This window comes from Numida meleagris, chromosome 3, assembly GCF_002078875.1.
Source record: "Numida meleagris isolate 19003 breed g44 Domestic line chromosome 3, NumMel1.0, whole genome shotgun sequence".
In the NCBI taxonomy this organism is placed as follows: Eukaryota; Metazoa; Chordata; class Aves; order Galliformes; family Numididae; genus Numida; species Numida meleagris.
The window spans coordinates 11,900,834-11,914,207 of NC_034411.1; the positions used below are offsets into that span (position 1 = coordinate 11,900,834).

The 13,374-nt window shown below is 41.4% G+C and overlaps 1 protein-coding gene across 7 annotated transcripts in view; it reads left to right on the forward strand.

The window, feature by feature from the left end:
- CDC42BPA (CDC42 binding protein kinase alpha) overlaps positions 295-13,374 on the forward strand; it is a 166,129-nt gene continuing 153,049 nt past the window's right edge. For all 7 annotated transcript variants that reach the window (XM_021389503.1, XM_021389504.1, XM_021389508.1 and 4 more), the window contains exons 1-2: positions 295-796; positions 1,534-1,758. In XM_021389503.1, coding sequence (XP_021245178.1) covers positions 1,581-1,758 — 178 coding nt within the window. In that variant the 5' untranslated portion in view covers positions 295-796; positions 1,534-1,580. The remainder of the gene's footprint in view (positions 797-1,533; positions 1,759-13,374) is intronic.

The following is a 13,374-nucleotide window of genomic DNA, read 5'->3' on the forward strand; positions in this document are numbered from 1 at the left end:
ACCGCCGCGACGCTCCGCTGGAGCACGGCCCTTGCGGTGCGCCGTGAGGACGGGTGCGATCCCCGTGTAGCCCAGCCCGCACCGCCCAGGGAACTGAGCCGAGCCGGCCGACCCCTCAGCACCGGCCGAGCCGCGCGCGGAGCTCCGACCGGGCCTCCGCAGCCGGCGTCCCCCCGCCTCCCTTCCTCCATCCGCCTGGTCCCGCCCGTATCCCTGCATTCCCCGCTCCAGCATCCACCCCCTCGCTTCCCTCCTCCCCTCAATCCCATCAGTAGCGGCGGCGCCCGGGCTCGGCTCCCCGCGCTGCGGCGGCGCTCGGCGGCGGCTCCCCTCCCGCCGCGGCCGCCATGTTGTGCAGCTGCGAGCTCGGCGGCGGCTGCTGCGTGTGACCGCGGGAGGGAGGCAGGGAGAAGGCGAGGAGAACGGGAGGGAGGGCGGCAGGGAGGCAGCCCTCCCCGCGCCGCCGCTCGGCGCGCGCACGCACGCACACACACGCCGGGAAGGAAGGATGCCCTTTGCCTGTGGAGGCGAGGCCGGGAGAGCATCTCCTCGCCGCTGGGAGTGAAGCCGCCGCCGGGGCCTCCCGGCCCGCAGCCAGAGCGGGGCCGCCGCGTTCCTTCCCGCCGCAGGACGCGCAGCGGAGGAGCAGCAGGAAAAGCAGGGTGGGCGGCCATGGGGCGGCTCTGACAGGGCTACGGGCGTTCTCCCGCCGCCCTTCGGCGCAGCAGAGGAGGAGAGGGCGGCGATGAAGACTTTAGCTTTTTCCAGTCACTGAAAGGCCTTAAAAGGAGACTCGGTAAGGAGGAGGAGGTGGCGGCAGGGGACGGCTCCCCGGGGCAGGACGTGGCTGCGCCCTCAGGAGGGGCCCCACCCCCACGGCGGCGGCGAGGGGACCGCCGGGCGCTGCCCCTGCCCGGGAGGCCGAGGCCCAGGCGGCCGTGCCGCTCCCCGCCCTGTTGTTCCCTCCCGACGTCAATATATATATTTATTCTATTTTTTTTTTTTTCCCCTTCCGATCCTTTCTGGGAAGCGAAATCCGATGCGGACGGAATGGGGCTTTTACACTTTAATGATGCAGTGGGATTCGTTTCAGGGTTGTGTTGCATGATCTGAATTTTGAATGAAGGAGAAGGACGTTTTTAAAGATATAAAAGCTTATGTCTTTCTACGCGCGGTAAAATCGGTGTCAGGCAGTCCTGGTGGAATTTCAGAGTGATTATTGTCACTGAAGTGTCAGAAGAAGCAATCTATTTTTCCTTATTAAGCATATTAGAAGATTTTTCTTTATTTTCTTAAATTAAAAATTATATATACGCCTATATATGTACATATATATTTACACGCGCTCACACACGTAGCGTTTATCTGTGTGTGCCTGAAACTTCCCAGGGCTCAGCCCCAGGCTGGGAGCCGAGGTGGGCTGTAAATAAGGCACCACCAGGGCTTGACACTTGGTAAGAATACTGTCGGCTTCTTTTCAAACAACGCCTTGAAAAGCTGGTTTTTGGATTTTTTTTTTTTTTTTTGACGAAGTAATAATAATAATTAAAAAGGAAACCCCATTGCAAACTGAAACAACCATGTCTGGAGAAGTGCGTCTGAAGCAGTTGGAGCAGTTTATTTTGGATGGGCCAACTCAGACTAATGGGCAGTGCTTCAGCGTGGAAACCTTGCTGGATATACTCATCTGCCTGTACGACGAATGTAACAATTCCCCTCTGAGAAGAGAGAAGAACATACTCGAGTATCTAGAATGGGGTGAGTTGAAATATATGTCGTGTACATCTGTCCTCGTTCTTGTCTGCTTTGTTATTTATGTGTAAGAGGGGATTGTGCGTAACTCGGTGTTCTGCTGGGAAGCGTAATCATTTGTGCTGCATTTGAACGTGGTGGTGCTAAAAAGAAATCCATGTTGGTTATTTATCTCTGAGTTGTGCTTTTTTTTTCTTAAACCTGAACCAAATTCCAGTATATGAAGTGTATTTCTGTGCCTGTAGGCCCAACTGTTGAGCTTTGTATCCTAAAGCTTGTGGGAATGTAGAAGAATGGAAGATAAATCCCCTGATATCTGGAGAAAAGATCAGTACAAAACCCTCTGACTTGTGTCTGCAGTCACAGCTATGCTGCTTTAAAATAGAAGGTGTTAATCAAGGAGAAAATCCTTCCGCTCTCTTAAAGGAAATGCTTGAAGCGTCTGTGAAAATGGAGAAAAATGCATTCTTTTGTACGATAGAATTGCTGGCTTAATTACACGGAGTTGAAAAGTAGAATGAAATTGTGTCTTCACCATCCCCCATTCTATTTTCTTGTTTAATTTTAGGAGAATATTACAGTGATAGTAGGTCTTTAAATGAGAACAAGTGGATTACAGTTCTTCTCGAGTTATCACAGAACTGGTTCTCATTATTTTTTCTTAATTCATTTTCCTTCTCCTAACCATAAGTGATAAACAGAAGGTGCAATCTGACACAAGAACATTGATGTTAGTGCTTACTGTATGTGACCTTCAAAGTTCAAAGCCATGCTGTACTTAAGCATTTACGTTCAGAACTACTTATCACATCTGGTTTGTAATAAATACATCAGCAGGCTACCTGTCTTTAGAAAAGTACATTTCAAAACATAACAGGTTAATTAGCTGGTTGAGTTCCTCCTAATGAAGTCACCGAGGAAAGACATTGTTTTGATAACTGATCTAACAACTCGAGGCTGATAGGTGTGTGTGTTGTGTGTGTTTTATTTTCCTGCTCCTCACTGTAGTCAAACTGACATCTGAAGGGCATCTGACTCAGTAATTAGGTTTCTTACACTGTTTGTGTTGCACTGGTCTTTGTTTTCTTATTATCAAGAGGAAAAGCCTATAATTAATGTATTCTAGCTAAGGAGGAAATAGTAATTAGAAGAATCTTCACTTGTAATCTGAAGCATCTTCACTTTAAAATTGTGGCATACAGAAGCTAGGGAAGACTTGGAAAACACATTGACTCACAGTACTTTCTGTATGCTAGAGTGTAGTCTGCAGTGGATTTAGCAAGCTGACAGCCTGTAGATAATAACAATAAATTAACCATATTGGTAGAATAACAGTCTGTTCAGAGCCCATCATGTTGAGTAGCTGGTACGTTTAATGCTGTCTATTGGTGGAAAAAAATGCATCATTCTGAGGGTCTGACAGTACCTGAAGATTTCTGCGGTAGATCTTACGGGCGGCTAGTGGAAATAATGTGCTGTTTTGGAAAGGCTGGAATAAGGTTTCATACCAGCCTGTTTTTCCTGCTGCTTTGCTGCTCCCCCCTTCCAACTATGCCTTAGCTTCAGATTAAAGCAGTCCCTTCCATTTTCAGGGTAGTATTGCCAGAGTCATGTCTGACCAGCTCTGGTCTCCAGACTTAAAACTTGAGATTTTCGAGAGGGTTTGTGAGGTGAGATGTAGGAGCAAAGGTTTCTAGTGCCTGCTGTTGGAAGTGTCCAGATGAATGATGTCTTTATCTTGCAAACACTCGTGAGTTGTCTCTCCTGAAAGCCAGCGCTCCTAGTGAAACCAACAGTCCTTGGCGTTTCTGTTTAGATGAAGAGCTTAGCGAAAGGAGGTTATTATAGAAGCGCTGTGTGCTCCAGCTCTTGGGTGCGGTGAATGTACTGCAGGCATCCTGTTCTTTGATACCATCATAACCTCACATACCTCTTTGCCAGAGAGGTGAAACAATCTAAATGATGGATTACAAAGAGGGTGTATGTGCTTTTAAAGTTAGAAACATACTGAGCAGTGGTAGCAGCGGAAAGCTGGCAACCAGAAATCATACTTTCTGTCATGGCCTCCACTGGTGAATCAATGTCCAAGTGCTTTCAGCTCTTTTTTTTCAATTTCTCTCCTTGATTATTAGGGAAAATAATACCAATTTTATGCCAGGGCGTCCTGGTAACTCTTTGTTTTTGAACATACTGTATGAAATAAAGTGCGTATTAATCTATTTCTCCCATCAGTGAAATAAAACTTGGTGCCTGGTATATCTTCTGGTGGGTGTCAGCACTGTTGTGGAAAGACATGGGTTTATGCCAAGCATTCACAAGGCTGCATTATTACTGCCAGTAGTTCAGTCTGCAGTTAGTGGAATTGGTCTTGGAGTGGTATGAATTGTTCGTTATGTTTGTACATTTACTAATTACAAAACACAAATTTACTCCAGAGCGCTATTCATCTTCCTAAGTTTAGACTTTTATTTGCTCCTAGAAAAAGTAATTTTAATTTTATGGCTAATAAATATCTCTTTGATGATCATAGACTACTTTCAAATGCGATAACAGTTTATTCTTATTTTTCAGTAGTGTAGTATAGGTAGGACTGTTCTGATTTATATATATTTTTTGTTAGTGGTTGTGTATTTTTGTTTAAACTGTTTTAGGTCTGAGATGCTTCATTTCATGTGAAACTGAATGTTCTCAGCACAATGTGAAATTTTGGGGGGGAAAGCTTTAGAAACTATTCTAGTATGGAAAAGCTTATGTGGTCTTAGTAATAGCCACGTGACTGCTGCTATATTTAGGGGAGCTAAGAAGTTCACGTTCTAGTCCTTGGATCTTTTTAGGACTATTTCTTGAACAGTCCTAAAACTGGTTCTAGACCTCATTAAAAAATGAAGCAAGGTAAAACAGATGAGCATCTGAGTTGTTTTTTTGTCTTTTGTTCTGGATTGATTTTACGAGTTTAGCTCAGTAAGTGGGGAAAGTGAAGTTTCTGCAGTGTGTCTGAGGTACAGCTTCACAGGTTTTCAGTCTTTCTCAAGTGCTTGAAATGACTTCAGTTTGAAGTGCCACGTTGATTATTTTGCGATTTAGAATCTGCATTTTAAAATCATTTTTTGATTTATAGTGGGAACAGTTACTTTGCCCATCTTTATACGTGCTTTGTTTTGTGACGTGCTAACAATTTGACGTTGTTTATTTTGTATAGGAGTTACAGATGCAGAAATGCCCTTGGAAACAACTGGTGTATTTGAGTTCTGATAGCTAAGTAGGGCACAATTTGAGATCACAGAAGGAAACAAAACACCTACATTTGCCTTGTTCTACCTATATGGTGATAGTTTTAATTTTTATCTCTGATGACAGCTGCATTTGTGATTTAGAAATGGGATTGGCTAATTTTAGCAACTGGAGCTTACCTGAAAAAGCTGTTGAGGATTCCAGGCATTTTGCTTTTTCTTTTCTACATGTATATGAGTTGCTCACTGTTACTCAAGACTGAGGAAGGCAAATGCAAGACTGATAAGCTCACCTTGAAAGAAAGATACGATGGAAAGTGATAGAAGCTTTAGAATTTTTTTGAGCTAAGAAATGTCCCTTACAATGACACCAATTTGAAATGATATTAAGAAGAAATTAGATCAGTTTTACTTAGGGTGCATTAACAGAGAAATAGAGAAAACTCTTCAACATACATGGAGGCATAAAGGAGGGAAGATACAGGGAACTACGACTGGCATGGTGAGGTCAATGACTCAGTTCAGTCTGTTCTCTTGTGGGACAAATGTAAACAGTCCTTTAGCACGTTTATTTCCTTTTTGATTTCTCTGCTTTTGGTAGATGGCTTTAATTGTTCTCATTTCGTCTTTAATAGAACTGAAATGTTGTGATATTTAGGCAGTGCTGTTACGGTCATGAGCTAGACCGTCAGCTTTCCTCTCATACTTCTGTTATTCAGATGTGCAGTGTCTCTTTTGGCCATTGAAAATCGTTCTATGTCATGTAACTTTTTTCAAGTCAAAGCTGTGGAGAGGTTGTTGTGTTCTCTTTGTAGAGCTCTCTAAAGGAAAAAAATGGTATGCCCACTTTCTGGTTTGGTTTGTTTTTAAATATTATTAACAAGAGAAAACTTGTCTATGGACTTCTGTACCTCTTCGTCTGTTTGTAAGTCATGAAAGAAATTGCAGGCATTTTCAGCTATGATTTGTTTATATTTTCTTTTTAAAACAGACTGTTAAAAAAATCCTTCACTTAGATCCCATTTTTTGCAGAGACACCAGTGAAAGGCATAAGTTTCATCTTCGCTTTTTTTTATTTTTAATTAATGTTGGTACTATCTAAACAATTGAAATATATCTTGTCATAGAAATGACATTTTAGCGATTACTGTTGATGCCTTCCTACTATGTGATATGGTTGGGAACATGGCTCGGTCTGAATGAGGTGAGAACAGTTATTAAATTCTATTTATGAAGGAACGGACATGGTTCTTGTCAAGGCGCCTCGTGCGCTTAACCAAAGGCGAGTTGTTTCATTGCCTACCATTGAGGTATATGGAAGTATGGGGATCCATCTGTGTGGAAGTCATTGTGGCATTCTTGACGTGAAAATTTCTGCCATTGTTGGCCATAACACTTAATTAAATAGGCCATTTGCATTAGCTGTTCTTTCTGCTGTATAGCTTCAGCTAGCAATTAAATGCTTTTTTATTGATTAGCGTGAAAGAAGGAGGCTCTTAAGTTCTGTCACATAGAAGTGACCTTCAAATCTGTGTTTCAGAACGTTGTATAAACAATGCTTATGGAGATACATTTATAGTTTTATAATAATTATTTTAATAGAAGAAAAAAGGTATTACTGTAAAGTGCACAGAAGAAGAGTTTGACAGAATTGCAGCATGTACACCTTTCTGTTAGGTAGCTCTGTGTTTAACCTTGGTATTTTGGTAACGGCAACCTTATGAACATTTATTTCAGTTCTGATTTTTGTCTTGTACAGAGGAAACCAATTACTGTAAATTAACAGTTACGGTGCGGGCAAGTGAACTGTGAGGCCATCCAGTTAATTCTTCTTGTTTTACATTAGGGTTGAATCCAGTTTACAGAAGAGTGAGACGTTAACCCATTGTGACAAGTTTGTTTCCTAAATATCTTCACAGTACGCCAAGCTTTTTGCACCTCTTGTTACTTAAATTTAAGTTTTTGAAGCATTGTGTGTGTGTGTGTGTGTGTGTGTGTGTGTGGTTTTTGTTCCTTTGGAGAAGCTTGGACTGGGATGCGTGTATTTAGGCTGACTGCTTTCTGTCGGTGATGTCCTTTTAATTGTGAAGGAGTGTGCCTTGCAGGGGTAGGAAGGCTTCTAATACTTCATTTTCAGGAATTTTAGGAATGCCTTTATTCTGTACAGAAATTCATAGTATGCTTTGGTCTAACAGGGACAAATGGAGAACTGCAATGATTTGAGCTGGTTTGCTCAGTGTGCGCGATAGCTCTCACAACAAAGCGATAAATTCCCTGCTGCTAAGATGCTTTACGTTCGTGTTAATCCATTGGGTTGTTTGTGGGTTGGTATAACTGTAAAAAGCACTGCTGCAGTAGGCTAAAAGTGTGTTTGCATTCCTACTCTCTGTGTAGCATATAACGTTGAGTATATGTCCCTTATTGAAACTCCGCATCTTCTCTTGTCTTTTCTCTCCTGAATTTTACTGATGTACTCTTTTGTAACTGTAGCGTATCATTAGTTCATAGCTGACTGAGAGAAGGATACTATGCTGTAAAGACAGTGAACCATTTTGTCTCAGTATTGTTTAATACTTTGGAATATCTATATGTACAGAGATTCAGAGAAACTGCCTTTCGTTTTGAAGCTTTATCTTATGCCCATAGATTAGTGCTTGAATTCTGAACTGTAACAGCAAATAGAATTAAGTTCACTTTTGTCAACCTACAGCTGAATGGTCAAATGCTGATGTTTTTGATATTCGCTTGCAATTGAATTGCAAATACAAAATTTCCTGATACAAAGTGGATGCAGTCTGTCCCAGAAGTTGTTGTTGTTTTTATTCCTCACGTTATTTTCTGAAAATTGACTCCGCAAATTATACTGGATATATCTTTGCTAAATATTCACTCATTCATAGCAACCCTAATGACTTTTATACTGTAAAAAATACCACCTCTGTTGTTTATTTGCACAGTAAGCTTCTAGAATCAGTTAGCTTCTGTTTGCCAAGCCATCAAACCTGGCCATAAAAAGGTACAATGTGTAGTTGAGGCAGAATTAAAAGAAGAGGCCAGCTCCTAGGCTCCCAACTCTTACCTTTTGGGAAGTCAGGCATATCTTCTCTGAGCACTTCTGCTTGTTTCATTTGATTTTCTGGCTGAACAACTAGAATATTTTGTTCTGCTCTGGTCTAACTTACATCAACATATTATTTTACTGAAATCCTCATTAAGCTTAGGAATGCTACTAATGTGGTTGAAAATCTTTAAAAAATGTGAGTGAATTAGGTCAGTCACGTGCAAATTTTTGTTAACTGCAAGATTTTTATTTCTAATAGTTTTAAGGATGACATTAAGTATGGTGAGAACTGTTCAGAGTGGTCAGCTTGCTTATTTCTAGTAATGCAGCCTGATGTGCTTTACGAGTGGTCACTATGGAAAACTTCCAGACGAGGTGCATCCGGACTACACAGACATTGTGTTCCATAACTCTTCCTTATCCATACTTACCCAGACTTCCAGTTTAATTTAAATTGATTTCGTTGGTGTTGTAGGTTTCTTTTGTTCTTAGGGATCGGCTTCTTAGTGCTCCTTCTTGCTGTGTATTTTTGAGAAGTTTTTGACCCAGAGTTTTGTGCATTATGAGCTACTGCAGGTTGTCTGGAGGAGGGGAGAGACCTTTCACAGGGAATATTTATTTTGCTCAGTTACTTAGTAGAAGTAGTTGGTAATTCTTTTAACGGAAAGACTAGTTTAGAGAGGCATTCTAAATGGAAGGAAGACATTGTTTCAAGTGCTAACAACTATAATTGCATTTCCCTCGAACTTTGTGGGGTTACATTTAAAACACTTTGTTGCCATTTTGCTAATTTTCTCTTCAGGCTCAGCTGCCTGCCCTTGGATCAGTCCTGCGTTGTCTTAGCTCTGGGGCTTGGAAGTACTTCATTCTCAGGGTAGAGAAGGCGCGAGCATTTTCTCTGTGTAAAGGGAAATTCTTAAGAGTATTCCCTCTCACTGTTACCCTTGTGTTCATCCTTTTCATCTTAAAATCTTTCCTTGTTTCAGCCTTTTGTGACTGCCCTCTTTGCTATCCTGCTGCCCTTCTGATTGTTTCTGCAGGCCGTAATTCAGTTCCACATGTGGTGTGGGACCCTCAGGTCTCCTTTTTTGAGTTCTTGTTTCCTTTCTAAGCATTTTTTCACGGATAATGTTGTTCTAAAACAAAGCTTTAGTTTGTCTTCTCCATGCTGAGGCTACCTTCTGTTCTTCCCAACGTCCATTCTCTTGCTTTTATCTGAGCAAAATCTCCATCTGTCTTTCTGATATGACCTGGATATCCTGTCTCGATCTGAACTTCCCATGGCCAGAACCATGGCTTCTGTGTTTTTTTTCTTTTTCTCACTAGTCATCTTCAAACTTGCACAGTTTGGTAAGCTGGTAAGGTTTCATAATGCAGAAATTACGTGTAGAGAATGGCAACAAAAAGCCTGTGCATATTTCGTTTATAGATTACTTTATATACAGGTGTAGCCAGCCAGCATTTTCTGTGAACTCCCTGTTTATTTCCTGTTTGGTTCAGTACATATCAGTTGATTTACTAACATGAGCGGTTAGTATTGTAGGCTCTTGTGGAGCTGGGGGACTTGGGCTATTTGTTCTGGCAGCAGTTAGAAAGAGATCTCTTTTACTCCTGTAGTCTAAACGTTAAGAGACTTAAGTGAGAGTACAGCTTTATAATTTTAATACCTACAACTAAAATAAAGAGTTAATAGAAACAGTAACAAAGACTTTCATTACATAAATGCGAAGTAGCTGAAGAAAATGCGATCTGTGCTGTTGGGACAGCGTAGCTGCAAGGTATTTCATGCTGCTGCTCTCTAAAGCCCTTTCGCCTTTACCCCATCTTCTGTAAATAAAGCGCTGTGTTGTGTGAGTGTTTTGTGGGACACCTAGTAACAAGAAAAGGAGGAAATAGATGTTGGTATTTCAGTTGTAACTTCGCTGTTATCTTGGGTGGAGGCTGGCTGAGACCAGTCTATCACCGCTCTCTGTTCTGCTGGTGCTTACTTGAGCCAGAAGGGCATAATTCAGGGTAAAACTAACCTTGCACAAACACGCTGAAATCTGCTGGTCCAGCGCTGTGAAGAGGTAGTGCTGGTGTTTGTAGTACAAAGGATGGGAGTGCCCCAAGCTTAGATGGCTTTACCTACTGTATTTTCTGTGCTCCAAGTCCTGAGGCTGCCCTTAAGATTCCTACAATTGTACAAGGAGGATGTAATTTGGAGCTGAATTTTGATGTTACCAGCTTTTTAAAACGGGTGTTTGATATAGAACCTCTGCGAGCTTATTCATCACGTTTCACAGTTACCAAGACTTTTCTTCTTGCAGTGTGGCTAATTTTCTAATTGTGAAGAGAAATCTTCAGCATGGGTCTCTTAGTTTGTTGATGGCAATTCCTTGGGGGGGGGGGGGAATACAAAAAATTGTTCTGTATTGTGTGTTTTGTGATGCTTGACACAGTTTTGTTCAGTGTTTTTTCTGTCCGTGTTTTGTATGTGAAGGACAAGAATTCTTATTTTAACAGACTTGGAGTAGCTGTGTTCTTTTACCCCCAGTGCTTGGAAAACACTTATTGAACTTACCTACTACTGTTTTGTGATAATTTAAAAGGATCCTTTTATAATTTTAATATGGACTGATGAAAAAGAGACTTATTTTTGCTTTCATTTGATATGTTCGGCAGAAATTAGAGAAGCAGTTTCCTACACAAACAGAAATGTGCTGACAAAATCATTATTACTTAACTGTACAGTCTGGCTCCAGAGACACTTTGTTGTGATGAGTCTGTGCCTCCCCACCCTATTGACTATATTGACTATTTACCTTCCTAGCTAGGAACTGCCTTTAGCTAATGAAACATATATTTCCAAACTTCTGTATTTTTGCAAAAGTTATTAATTGATATAAACTCAGGCTAATGTTATTTTCTGGATATAAATGTTTTGCTAGCGTGGTTCTTTCATTTTTGTTTTTAAGTAATTTTGTGTGTTATCTATTTCTCTGAAAACCAAACTCCATTAATGGTAAACTGGGCTCTCAAAAAGCAAATTCTAAGTGAAGTTGTATGTAGTGCATATTACCATGTGTATGGGAACTGCTGAGTCAGGGCCTGAACCGCTGATTGAGCACCTGGAGGAAAGACCCGGTCAGCCCTGGGAGCACAGGTGAAGGCAATTCACTGTGTGACTGGAAGCCTGGCTCCCCTCCTCTTAGGCCTCATTTAAGGGCTGACTGCCACTGAGGAACAGTCTCTTTCTGGAGGTTCCTCCCTGGTGGAAGCTTTTCCCTGCAAACCCAGAATCTTCTGATACAGGTGAGCAATTTACTTCCCTTCCCTTGTAGCACCTTTCTCTTGTGCTGGTCCTTCCACCTCTTTTGTACGGCCTTTTCCATTGTGTTGGTCCTCCCAATCATTAACACCGTGGCTGATGTCTTGTTGCGTGAATCTGGTAATTCTTGGTCAATAGATTCTCTAGTAATGCTTTGATTTGAGAGTATATGATCGGGGAAGCAGTTACTGTCAGTGTACTGGTTCTTAGCTCCTTTAGTCAGTACCTGTACAAACAGGTCACTAAGTATTTGTTTCCTGAGCTCTTGCTACAGGTGTGAACCTGAAAAGTCTTTTCCTGAGTGCTTTATCAGATCTGTCATCTCATCAGTAGTAGCCTAGTGCTTTACTCTTTGGGGGTGGAAGCAAGAGGGAACAACGGGGGCAAGAAGCTTCCAATCTGCAGTCTAGCTGCACTCTTCTTGTGCTTTTACGTTCCTTTTGTCCCAAACTGAGACTACTTAATGGAATTACTTGGTATTCCTTACTGGCAGTAGCACATTCTCCTTGTAATCCTTGGCACTATCTGTAGAATGGAATTAGAAGAAACTCCATTCTTCTTGACATTAGTACTTAAAAAAATTTGCTTTAATTTTGCTGTGAAGATTTCTTCATGGTGGAGTAGTCTGTTTCCACGTGGGTTCTTTCTGCTTTATCTTGGTCGTGTAGGTTATGTTGGCACTAAACTTATTTAACAGTGTGTGTGGTAATAATAAGACTTAAAAAAGCTTCCTAAGCACCCTGGAATCTATATGATGTGTAACTTTTCCTAAATCCTCCATATATTCACTTCTAAAGCATGCTACATTTCTCACACCGCAGTCTTCAAATGGTGTCAAGATGCCTTGTGGTTATTTGTAACTTGTTTAATTTTATTCTGTGAGATCTTGTGATTTTTCCCCACCACCTCAGTAGAAAAAAAGACATAGAATATCAGTGGACTATTCTTAGTCAACTTAGACAACTGCGCATGATCAACAAAATTAAAATCTGTACATTAAACAAGGAATTAAGCAGATGTTTCTCTTTTTCTGTTATGAGTCTTCCACTGTAGTGAGAGGTAACAGCTTTGGGGGGTTTCTGCCCCACTCCCTTTTTTTGTTTAAGGGAACCATTTTCCTGTTGCCCCCCTCATGTATGATTCCTGTCATGGAATCGTACACGCTTACAGGGTGCGTAGGTCGTTCTTAGTACTGTTGCTGTGTCAAAATCATTGCCTGTGGGAAAAGGCAGAGGAAACTTGAGGGAGATGGAAGATAGTAAATCAAGTAATTTTGGCAAAGTTACAAGGATTTCTTCTTGATGTGCTGATCATTGTTTATTAGCTTCCATAGAAGGCAAGTCAAGCAAGCCAAGTGCACATTTGTTTTGGGCATAAACACCTATTGTAGATGTTTGGAGCTCCTGTGTGTGTGTTACCAATGCCATGTAGCTATTCTGTGTTGTGAAACACCTGTGGCCTTTCTCAGAGTTGTAAAATATGATTGCAGTGTTTGAAATCTGTAATTATGCTGTTTGCAGACATTTTAAGTCAATGATTTTCAGCCTAGAACAGGATGAGCAGACCCAGATTCTCATCTTTCTCTCTGCTTTAGTGTCCACCTTACTCTTCGGTGCCTGACACTTCTTATGCTGCTTTCCTCTCATTTGAAGAAAAATGAGATGTCCACTGAAGGGCACATTTCCCAGCATCAGGTCTTCAGAAAGAAAGCTTGTCTGAATAGGGATAGATTCACTAGTGGATCTTCGGGAGGGAAGACTGTGTCTTTCAGAATTAGTATGTGTAAAATAGCAATTTGAATGGTATATGTAGAAGGCTGTGTGCATGCATAGATATGGATTATGTGTATGTAAAAACACTTGTGTTTTTTTTATACAGTAAGCTTATACAGACTTCAAGTGGTAGGAGTTGCCTTACAACTGTGAAACAAAGCAGCGGTATCCATCTAGTAGGAAGAAGAAAGCAAGTGTATGCAAAATCCTACTCGTTTAATGGGTATAAGCAAGATGTTAATTCAGTGA